Here is a 12,237-nt window from a genome sequence, read left to right on the forward strand (position 1 = left end):
TTTGTGGGTTCTTATTGTGTATTCAAAAATAATAAAGATTCTATATTACTAAAGCACAGTAACCAGAAATTACTCACATGAATGAGAAGTTTGACCTAATTGGCATCCAAATCTTCCATTATTTGGAAAGACATTCTTGGGGCGCCTGGGTGGCTCAGTCGTTAGGGGTCTGCCTTCGGCTCAGGTCATGATCCCAGGGTCCTGGGATCGAGCCCCGCATCGCACTCCCTGCTTGGCAGGAAGCCTGCTTCTCTCTCTCCCACTTCCCCTGCTTGTGTTCCCTCTCTCGCTATGTCTCTCTCTGTCAAAAAATAAATTAAAAAAAAAATTTAAAAAAAATAATAAAAAAAAAAAAGGAAAGACATTCTTTTCAGATGCTTTCTATGTGTTACTTTACAATGGTTGCTTTTTGACCTTCAACCGTCCACTTTCCCTGCATTGATAGATGTCTGACGCTGAAATGGGCAACTAAAGGTCAACCCCCTTTCCCTCCCGTGGGCCTGTTCTCTGCACTGGAACTCGTGGGTCCTTCGCCATTTGTTTTGGGTGTGAGCAGTTTGCTTCCTTCCGTTTCAGCAGAAACAGTCAACACCCATCGCATTAAAATAATCACCGCGGCCAAAGAGCAGGTATGTATTCAGCGCCGAAATACGCGCAAGCATCAAGGACGAGCATTTAACAAGGCAACAGCGGGTACTTCGTCTCACGAGGGACTGGCGCCCTTTCGGAAGAGAGGCTTAGGCCGCGGAAGGGCCCGGGCCCCACCCCCGACCGCTGTGAGCCCACCTCCCCTCGCCCCCGCGCGCTCCCTCCGCCCCCACGCCGCCGCGACCACGCCCCCTTCCCCGCCTGTAGGCCGTAGGCGCGCCAGCCCACGTGGGCCCGGAAGCCGCGCTCGGCCGTTCGAACGCGGTCCCCCGCCGGCCCGGGCCAATGGGCGGGGCGCACCTCGAGTCTCCACCCCCGCCGTCGAGGACGTCACTGAACGCGAGGGCGGGCGGGGCGGAGGGGCGGAGGGGCGGCCTAGGCCTCCGCCCCCAGAGGTCGGCTCGCTGCTAGTCCTTGCGCCGAGGATAACCTCGTTAGGTCTTACCGCTGTCGCCGCCTTTGTCTCTGCAGCATGGCTTTCGTAACCCGGCAGTTCGTGCGCTCTGTGTCCTCCTCGTCCACTGCCTCGGCCTCGGCGAAGAAAATCATCGTCAAGCACGTGACGGTTATCGGCAGCGGGCTGATGGGCGCCGGCATCGCCCAGGTGAGCCGCGGGGCGGGCAGCCTACCCCGCTCGATTTGCTGCGCACGCTTCCATGCAGGCGCTGGCCAGCCGAGGGCGGCGTGGGTGTCCCGCCGGGAGGCCAGCGTCCGCGGGAAACCGGGGGAAATGCCACCCCGCCCCTCACCCGTGCAGTTGAAAAGCCTCGAGTCTGGGCCTCACTCTCCTCCGCTCAAAAACCAATGTCCTTGGATTGAGCCTGAGGTTCTAAATTCCAGCCTCCCGCAGGGTCCGATGTAGGCTCCGTGGAAAGTGTTTCTGAATGGACTTTGGAATCGGGCCGTGCAGAGAGGATAGTATTATATGTGCACAGTATTGAGGAATAACTTGTGCGCTTGCTGCTGGGCTTAGACCGAATTTGCTTCCAGAGACCTGGACTGCGATCAGTTAGTTTTGTTTGTAATCAGTTTCTTAATAATTCTACAGTCTTTGTCGGAGCCGTTTTCTGCTCTTCTAGATGATCTCTGTTCCCCGCCCTCGACATGTGTTTCCTTTGTGGGTTACAAAGAATAATAATAGTCATCCTTTTGGTAGCACTTTGTAAGGTTACCTAATCGTAGCTTGTGAGGCCCTGGGACGCCTCCAACTGCAAGCGCGGTGGCTAGGCAACTTTGACCTATTACCCTTTTTTGCAGAAAACAGCGCGGTTTAGGTTCTGGGGAGAGTGGGAGTAGAGTGGCTGAGGGCCCAGGAAGAGTCTCTCATCTCACTGTTCATCTTCAGGACTCTGTCCTGTTCCACCTGAGCTATGGTACGGGCTCAGTTGTGTAACTGATTACCTGGATACTGTGATACTTGTATGTATGTATGTATTTATTTATTTTTAGCGGTTACATTCCAGCTCATATTGGAGAACTGATTTTCTTAGCTGACTTTATTCTTAGCGTTCCAGCCCTTTGCAACTTGTATTGTTGAGGACGGAGGCAGTTAAACCAAGTTTTTCTTAAGGGAGTACTGGAGTGCAGTGGCTACAGTCAAGAAGGTTTAATTTTTTCAGTGTCTGTCTGCAACCAAGTACACACGGGCGCCTGGGTGGTTCAGGCGGTTAAGTCAGACTCTTGATTTTGACTCTTGATTTTGTCTCAGGTTATGATCTCAGGATTCTTTCTCCCTCTCCCTTTGCCCCTCCTCCCCCCCTTTCTCCCTCTCTAAAAAAAATCCTTTATTATTACTATATATCTTAATTCTCCCTCCCTGCAGATTTTTTTTGCCGCATATTTAATTGCATTTTCTCTTAAAATCAGTATTTTTAAAAATGTTTTTATCCATCTGACTTCTTACAGTCTCATTATTTTTCTTCTGAGATCATGTTTTTGGACATACGTGGCCCTTTTTGTTGTATGGATACCCTGGCTGCTAGGTTATGGTGTTCCTGTAATCTGTTACATGTGAGGAGGAGGAAGTCCCTTTAACCTAAAAGTTCCACACGTTATACTACATGATACTCAGAGCTTAGCTTGAGCGCACTTACATTCTTCCTGCTCCACCAGAATCTCCCAAGGCTGTGAGAGTGAGATTTCTTATGGGCAGGTGTAAAATAATGTATTAGCTTAAAAACACTTAAAGAGCGTCTTGGTGACAAGTTATTAGGGCTTTAGCCTCCAATAACAGTGTAGGAAATGGACAGTACCTTGAAGACCTCAGTGGAAGAGGATTAGAAACTATGTAGAAAGCATCACCTCAACTTTTGTACAAAATGGGATTGCTCAGTTCTTGGGATGCTGCATCCATTATTAGATACCATGAAAAATTTGGGGTGTTATGTTGCATGAAAAGGCACTGAGGTAGCACCTAAAATTGTGGGTATGGTAATGGAGCATTCACTTGAGAAAGGAGTGGGGAGAAATAACTGACATTGGTGGGAACACATACTTGTGGGTCAAATCCCTGAGTAAGTGGAGCAAGGAGCGCCTTTTCAGAGTTTAGGGGGAATATTTACCGCACTAGTTGGAAACATAATGGAATTGTCATTCTGAACGTTGATAAACACCAGAAGTCTAGGGGTGCCTGGCTGGCTTGGTCAGCGGAGCAGGACTCTTGATCTCGGGGTTGTGAGTTCGAGCCCCATGTTCGGTGTGGGGCTCAGAAAAAAAATACCAGAAGTCTAAGTAGTGGACATTCATAAGGAACATAGTTCCATTCTTATATAACAGGGTTTATTTTTTATTTTTTAAAAGATTTTATTTATTTATTTGAGAGAGAGAAACTGAGAGAGCACATGAGAGGGGGGAGGGTCGGGAGGGTCAGAGGGAGAAGCAGACTCCCTGCCGAGCAGGGAGCCCGATGCAGGACTCGATCCAGGGACTCCAGGATCATGACCTGAGCCGAAGGCAGTCGCTTAACCAACTGAGCCACCCAGGCGCCCTATAACAGGGTTTAAAAAGAGCCTCACCCACTTTAGGTGACAACTCTAATCCTGTGGGGGGAAACCATGCTTTCTGCAGAACATCTCTGGGTGCCACTGGTTGGTTTCGCTGATGTTTTGGGTGGTTTAGGTGATCTGTTTTTACATTCTGCCCTGCGGCATGCAGTCCCAGGCAGTGTATCACCTCATTCTTCATGCTCCTTGACCTACGGTTTTTGGCGCTGGGTAAATCCGTTTTGCTGATTGAGTGCCACTGAAGAATTAGTTGATGTGTTTTGAATATAGAATGGGTCCAGTTCAGTATGGGGAGTTGGGTAATTTTTATGCTGGCTTGGCTTCACGTGCTGGCTGTGTTAACATAGGAAACTTACTTAGCCTCTGGCCTCAGTTTACTTATTTCGAAAGTAGGACTAATACTAATAACTAGCCTGGTAGGAGTATGGAGAGGATTGAATGAATTAGCATATGTCAAGCACTTAGCACAGTGTCTGGCACCTAATAAGAGCTCACAAAATGTTAGCTGCCTTTACAGTTATTATCTTCATTGAAGTAATCCTTGTCCATTTGACCTTTTTTGCTCATATCCACTCCCAACTCTGATTGTTGCTGCAGAGGTAGGACTGTATTATTTAGATGAAGAATATTGGTCATGATTCTGTTCCAACTTGCTTAATCTTGAACACAAATGCCGGTCGATACTGTGGTTGGTTTGTTCATGGACCTCTGAAAAGAGGGAAGGCGCTTTTTACCCTCCCCCCACCTGTGGTAAATCCTCAGTGAAGCCTTAGAAACACAAGCATAAACTGGCGTCTAAGCTATGTGTTTATCTTCACTTCCCTGAACTCTTTCTGAAGTAGTTCTATTTACAATTTTAATTTTTTGTAAAATGTATCATTTTGCCATATGTTCCACTTCATGCTGAGTAGGATAAAAAAAATTTTTTTTGAATCGGTTTTGTGGGAGCCTAACGTGTTTCTCAAGCAATTTAGCGGTTTCAGGTAAGTGAAGTTTGTGCTTCATTATATTTGATCAGAGCATAGGCCATTTGTACATGTGTATTTTCCTAGAGCATCTACTTTGCCTGTCATTTTTTTGTTTGTTTTAAATTAAAAAAAAAAAAATCCCTTAGGCTGCAGGTTAATATTTAGTAAGGTTAACTTGTGTGTTTGTCCATTACAGACTTCTGACATGGTTCTGATCACCAATTTAAGCTTTAGCCGAATACTTAGGCCAGCAAAGAAGCTTATAGCATTAAATGACCCTTGAGTGAGGGGCAGGTTGTTTTTTGTTCTGTAAAGGAGGGGAGAAAAGGAAAAAAGCTCCTAGCTGTGCATTTCTATAATTTATTGAATGAGTCCTTTCTGAACTTCACTTGTTTGTTGCCTTTTTTTCATCTGAGGAACCCAGAGAGCTCATAGGTTTAGTTATGTTACTGGGCAGGGGTGGGGAGCCAGTGGGCTCCCTGGAAATGTCCATTTCAGAAGCTGGATTCCTCAGGGCTCCTGGTACAACCTTCCTTTTAGCACACTATACTTCTTTGAGGAGATGAGAAAGTTTGGAAGGGGCTGGGGGCCTGATTCTTCTCACCCAAAGCTTTTTATTTATTTATTTTTTTCCTTGTTAAAAAACAAAAAGTACACATTTCTTCTGGGGAGGGCTCCTTAGACTATTAAAACAAAGTTGGGGTATGGCAGGGGTGAGCATTCTGAGCTACAGATGAATATTTCCTCGACATACGTGTTACTTTGTCATGCTTGATAAGGACTCAAGTGGACCTGAGAGCTTTTTTCCTCCCCAGCCACTGAATTTGGTCATCCGTTTCCTCTCTGCCCCCAAACTCTGAATTTTCTGCTGCTGAATAGGAGAGTGGTCACAATTGCTCTGTATTGTTTAACTTTATTATTATTATTTTTTCTGCGACAGTGAATACGTCTCAGTTGAACTCTGCTTGAACACAGTGCAGTGGCCTGGGAAAACTTTAAGGATTGCTGGAGACTGGCACAGTTACCTGGCTATAAGCTCTCCTTTTGAGTGTTCTTTATGAAGGGAATGTTTTTATTCCGGTGTTAACTGCCTCCTTAAGGACATGGGGTGCATTTGTCATGAAGCTCTTCCCTCCTTTCTTGCATTGTTGCTCATTTCTTGAGTGGGCTCTTCTCTGATCTTCATGATATACTAGGGACAGCAAAACCAGCCCCTGTCGGCATATTAGTCATTGGACTTGGGGTGGGGCTGGAGATTGGAGAAGCGGGGGGCTAACAGGCAAAAAAAAGAATGCCAAAGAATATGTTTGGACACTGTAGAGCAGAAATGGCACCTCAGTCGGGTTTTGGGTTTTCTCCGCCGTGTCCTAGATCCAGCCTCACTGTTACCTGCCCGTTGCTTGTGTTTCTAACTTCCTTTCCTCCCACTTCTGTCTTCTCCCCATGTCTGCCTTAGGCACACCCCTCACTGCCAGCTCTCCTGGGCCCACAGGAGGCTATACCGCTGCTCTCTATCCTGTGTCTGCCTGGGGTATACGAACAATGCAATAGTTTCTGGTGAGTGGTGGTCTAACACTTGAAAGTGAGCAGAGTATGGCAGAGCCTGGCACCCAGCCCTACCTGTCCTTGCTGTAGGAACCGTAGGTGAGTCACTTAACCCCTCTCTGCCTCTTCCCTTATCTGCAAACAAGGATCCTGGCCTCACGGTGCCGAGAGGGCTAACCACTCAAAGAGCTGAAGAGACTTCACTAGCATGTTCAGTGGTCACTGTTCCGTGCGTGTTGCTTTCCGGGAGATTTGTGAGATCAGTCTGGTGATGACTTCTCTAATTCTAAATCCTCTTAATTGTCTTTGAAGATGTTTGACCCCCGAAGCCGAGGGAAGCACAGTTCTGCCTGCACCTCTGGCCTCTGCTGTGTTGTGGAGAGAAGTGTGGCCTCCATGGGCAGGGGAATCTTTTGTGGTATCTGGAATCGACAGATTAACAGCTTGACCTCTCCTTAGCTCTAGACTCAAAGTTAGAATCACTCACTGGTGATCTCTGTTTGGCTGCTCTGATGCCCTCTTTCTGCCAAGAATAGACTCAGACTCCCTTGCCAAGACTTATTCATCATGTTCCTTTCCTTTGTCCCCTCCAGCTTTCCCTGTGACTTTCCTCCCTCTGTCATTACCACTCTTGTTCTTCCAGCCAGATACACTCTGAAGCTGGGGTCGTGGTCAGAGTCTTCTCTGTGCTGCAAAAGGCTCTGAGGCTTTTTTCTGTGAGGCGTGTTCTTTCCCTTGTGCTCCCCATTGTAATTCCTGGACCAGGCATTGATACTTGAATTACTGTGGGAGCCTCTTAATTGGTCCTTTTCAGCAAAACCCCACTCATTCTAGCAGGCATTGCCATACTAATCTTCCTAGAGAGAAGTTTGGATTTGTAACTGTTTCTTCTACTCAGAAAGTATTCATCATGGCAGCATCTTGGAGAGAGAGGTCAATATAACCAAGAGTTTGTTGATGCTAGTGACATGTCCTGTTGCCCCTTCTCCTTCCTGGAATTGGTGGGAAATGGGAGGAGAGAGTCCTTGGAGAGGAGTTACTTTTCTCTACATTACCAAATCCAGATGCTTATTGAATTTTCAAAAAAATATGTACTTCTCATCTGAAAATGGAGGCACATTTCTTTGGCTTTTTAGAAATACTTTTTGAAATATAAAAATCTAAGTAAAAAAAAAAAAAAAACCAACAAAAACCAAAGCCAGCTAGTGAATTAAACTGTTGTAAGAATAAACCAGCTGGTTATGGTAGCGGGGGTGGTTGAAAGCCTCGACGGAATGCCTTCTTTTTGATTGTCGAAGTTAGTGAAGACAACCCGTGCTGACGGCAGAGTTGAATTGCACAATCGGAGATAATCATAAACCCAGAATTGCCGGCTCTGAGAGATGCATCTGATTTATGCCTTTTTTCCTCCCTGGATCCAGTCACGCACTCAAGGGCAGGCCTTGATGCAGAGGAACAGCAACGTCTGGGGGACAGTCAGCGTCATGAGCGCTCACTCAGTGCACTTATTCTGGGAATTGGAAGGAAGTCAGAATAGTTTTCTGAGGGAACGTAATGCCGATGCCCCGCGGTCCTCCTGTCGCATAGGGGCACACGGACAGCTCTCTGTACAGAGTTCTCACACATTTGCCCTTCAGGTTATGCTTCGGAGAAGCCGCTTCAAAGCTGGTGATATGTTTGCAAAAGTATGTAAAACCAGCATGCTTCTGCTTGGCGTGTTTCCTTGGCCCTGTGGCTGGAGTTCTCAGGGGCTTTGACAAGTGTGCTCTTCACCCGGCCTATTTTTACAGTTCTCAAGCACCCGGCTCTAAAAATATTTCTCTCTGGCTAAGCCTGCCTTCCACCAAGGCTAGGGAGGTCATGGAGCTATGAGAACATAGCCTTCAAATAAATTTGTTTCCATTACAGATTGCTTGTCCTCAAGGTCTTACAGTGGGTAGGTACTGTAATATAAAACAAGAGTTCTTTTTTTTTTTTTTTTTAAGATTTTATTTATTTGCGAGAGAGAGAATGAGATAGAGAGAGCATGAGAGGGAGGAGGGTCAGAGGGAGAAGCAGACTCCCTGCCGAGCAGGGAGCCCGATGCGGGACTCAATCCCGGGACTCGATCCCGGGACTCCAGGATCATGACCTGAGCCGAAGGCAGTCGCTTAACCAACTGAGCCACCCAGGCGCCCCTAAAACAAGAGTTCTTAATGGGTTGACTTAAATTATGGTCACTCAAGTTAAAGTGCCAGGAAGAGCCCTTTTTATTATAAAACCAACAGATGTCTATGGGAGGGGGAACAGAAGGCCTTTCTTTTTTGTGTTCCGTTTCTCCACTACCGTCTCCTTCTCAGAAAGTTGGGAATAACTTGGGGGGTATTGTTGCATAATTCAAGAAGAACGAGTAGGGTTTCTTTGCATCTGCGACGCGTGAAATTCTTTTCTAAGTAAGAGCCTTCAGTAATATAATTATTTTCACATTGTGACGGGGGGGCCCTCAGCTACACTGATGAAAAGAACCCAGGACCTTCGGGAGATCTGATCTCATCTTGGCCTTCTTACCAGCTGTATGTGTTCAGTCAGTATTGCCTGGGGGGCCCCGCAGCCAGCTTGGGTCTCGGTGCTCAGTGGCCAGAGATGAATGACATTTTGTCAGGAGCCTGCAGTAGGGAAGTAGGGAAGGCAAGGCTGAAACAGATGGTCATAGCAGTGTGCTGGGCACAGGGCTATTACAGGAGCGCTGGAGGGATACCTAGCCCGGGGCTAAGAAGATCTTGGGGTGTAAGGTCTGGAAGTGATCTTACTTAGTATGTGTGATACTGAGGCTTAGTTAGTGAGGGGGAGTTGGGGAGAAGGCGTGGACAGTGCAGGGGCCAGAAGGTGAGATGGTAGTAGATGTGGACGCTGTGGGCCTCACGGTGGTGGCGTCAGTGAGCAGTGTGTTTGGAGAGGAGGGGAGTCTCCATCCTGGAGGGCTTTGCGTGCCATATGTGGGAACTGAAGGTTTATTCTTTGGTCACTGGGGGCCATTGAAGAGTTTGATGGAGTAAGTACTGTAGACAGAAGTACCTTTTATGCAATCACATTTTACACTACTGCATGTATGTGATCTTAAGTGAGTAGTTTTTCTGCTTTGGTTCCGTTTCTTTCCTCAGTAAAATGAAAGTGCTGTGTTGGATTAGAACAGAGGTTTGGGTTTTTTTTAATTGTGGTAAAATATGCGTAACATAAAATTGATCATTTTAGCCATTTTTTTTTTTTTTAGATTTTATTTATTTATTTGACAGAGAGAGACACAGCGAGAGAGGGAACACAAGCAGGGGGAGTGGGAGAGAGAAGCAGGCTTCCCGCCGAGCAGGGAGCCCGATGCGGGGCTCGATCCCAGGACCCTGGGATCATGACCTGAGCCGAAGGCAGACGCTTAACGACTGAGCCACCCAGGTGCCCATTTTAGCCATTTTTAAATGCAGGTGAGCCCCACTTTCCAAGAGCTTGCATTATGCCATTTTGCTTTTATGAAAGATCTACATTAGTCTGTGTTTTTGGCAACTGAAAGAAACCCATGGAGGATTTTTGCTTTTGTGAAAGTAGGTGAAAAGCCAAAATAGCATTCAGCACTTGTTTGGCAGTGAGCCGTTTCGGAGACCACGCACACCCCGAGCGGCTCCTTCCCTGGGAACGACGCTCAGCATCCAGCCACCATGGCTTTGAACTGTGTCTGTGAGTACCTGTGCTTTATCTCAATTTATTTTGTGTATCCATTGGCAAGATGTGTCCTAAGGTGTCAGAAGAGCCTAAGAGAGGTTATTTTTGGGGTCTCAGGAGGCTCAAAACTTTTCCATATAACTTAATGGTAATTGCATCTTTGCTTTATACCGTTTTGGCTTACGAACATTTTCATAGGAATGTTCTACTGCCAGATAGTGGGGGGAACCTGTCTGCAGTGCAGTGGCATTTAAGTGTATACACATTGTTGCCAAACCCTCACCATCATCTATCTCCAGAACTCTGCCTCCTGCAACACTGAAGTTCTGTACGCAGGGAATGATAGCTTCCCCCCATCCCACCCCCGCCCTTAGAAGCCACCGTTCTACTTCCTGTCTCTGAATGGGACTGTTCTAGGTACCTAAGTGGAATCCTACAGTATTCTTCCTTTTTCTGACTAGCTTATTTTCCTTAATATTGTATCTTCAAGGTTCATCCATGTTGCACCATGTGTCCGAGTTTCCTTCCTTTTTAAGGAATAATAGTTCACTGGAATATTTTTAATGGAGTAATGTATATACCACATTCTGTCTATCCATTTATCTGTCTTGGGACACTCAGGTTGCTTCTAGTTTTTGGTTACTGTGAATAATGCTGCTGTGAATATGGGTATACATAGGACCAACAAGGACTATTGAGAGTCCTTGCTTTCAGTTCTTCTGGGTATATACCTAGAAGTAGAATTGCTGGGTAATATGTAATTATTTTTACATTTTTGAGGAATTGCTATAATATATTCCATAGCAGCGGCAACATTTTACATTTTCATCAGCAGATGAAGTGTGCAGAGGTGCCCATTTATCCATATCTTTGCCAGCACTTATTTTCTGTTTTTTTGTTTGTTTGTTTGTATCATAGCCATCCTAATGGATGTGACTAGATTAGAGATTTTTACACTAAAGCTCTGACGGACTTTAAGGGCTCTATGAATCCCAAACCTCCCTACCCTGACCTCTGTTTTACATATTGCTCTTCTGTATGCAGTCCTATAAAGAAGGATTTTTATGGTTAAAAAAGTTTGAAAGCCACCACACTGAATGATCTGTAGGGTATCTTTCTGTTCTAAAAATCAGTAATGTTGTAGCTAATTATCTGTAGCTAATAAACGTAAACAATAGATGCTTTTGCTGATCTCTGACCTTGCAGTAGTTGAGAAGCTAAGGTGCCTTCGTTTCCCCAGTGTGGTAGAGAAGAAACCTGTGTTGGAGGGACTGAGCGTGTGTGTCTGTGGCCATCCTTGACCTGGCTTGCACATGTGCCCCTCACAGATGGTCACAAATACAGGGTTTGCATGCCTCTAGCCTTGCCGGCAGCCCCTTTGATAGAAGGGTACAAGACCTATTCACATGCTGGAGGAAATAAAGCATAAGTTCATTTTTGAAATCACAGGGTGCTCAGACTGCACAGCACTTGTCCTTCACTTCCCCTTTTGCCTGGCATCTTAACCACCAGTGCCAGAAAACAGTTACTCTGCTTGCCAGCGTAACAGAGACTTTTGTAGCATGCTTTCCCCCTTGGTAATTGACTAAAGGACTGTGCTTATTAGCTCTTTTTGTTGTTGTTGTTACTGTACTTTTCAAAGTAATGTGATTTTTTATAATTCTAAAATAACTTGAAAGTTACGTAAAATTTGTTATAGTTTCAAGTTACAGTCATGACTTCTTCTTTTTTTCAAGTTTTTATTGAATTCCAATTAACATACAGTGTTAACTTTCAGGTGTAGAATTTAGTGATTCATCACTTACATACAACACCCAGTGCTCATCACAAGTGCCCTCTTTAATGCCCATCACCCATCTAGCCCATGCCCCCACCCACCTCCCTCCAGCAACCCTCAGTTTGTTCTCTATAATTAAGAGTCTGTGTCCTAGTTTGCCTCTCTTCCCCCCACCCCATGTTCATGTGTTTTGTTTCTTAAATTCCACATATGAGTGAAATCATATGGTATTTGTCTTTCTCAGATTTATTTTGCTTAGCATAATATCCTCTAGCTCCATCCATGTCATTGCAAATGGCAAGATTTCATTCTTTTTTTATGGCTGAATAATATTCCATTGTAGATATATACCACATCGTTTTCTGTTCATCAGTCGATGGACATTTGGGCTCTTTGCATAGTTTGGCTATTGTTGATAATGCTGCTGTAAACATCGGTGTGCATATATCCCTTCGAATCTATATTTTTGTGTCCTTTGGGTATATACCTAGTAGTGCAATTGCTGGATCGTGAAGTAGTTCTATTTTTAACTTTTTGAGGAACGTCCATACTGTTCTCCAGAGTGGCTGCACCAGTTTGCATTCCCACCAACAGTGTAAGAGGGTTC

The 12,237-nt window shown here is 45.6% G+C and overlaps 1 protein-coding gene across 2 annotated transcripts in view; it reads left to right on the top strand.

Moving 5' to 3' along the window:
- Nucleotides 1-1,012: 1,012 nt before the first annotated feature.
- HADH (hydroxyacyl-CoA dehydrogenase) overlaps nt 1,013-12,237 on the top strand; it is a 45,838-nt gene continuing 34,613 nt past the window's right edge. The window contains exon 1 of one of the 2 annotated variants that reach the window (XM_064584941.1): nt 1,013-1,252. In XM_064584941.1, coding sequence (XP_064441011.1) covers nt 1,121-1,252 — 132 coding nt within the window. In that variant the 5' untranslated portion in view covers nt 1,013-1,120. Of the gene's footprint in view, nt 1,253-2,002; nt 2,022-12,237 lie in introns of those variants that run through there. The other variant, XM_064584942.1, reaches the window with a different exon arrangement.

Source organism: Mirounga angustirostris, unplaced genomic scaffold (genome assembly GCF_029215605.1).
Source record: "Mirounga angustirostris isolate CCGP_5_RB_7025 unplaced genomic scaffold, mMirAng1.0.hap1 SCAF_2, whole genome shotgun sequence".
In the NCBI taxonomy this organism is placed as follows: Eukaryota; Metazoa; Chordata; class Mammalia; order Carnivora; family Phocidae; genus Mirounga; species Mirounga angustirostris.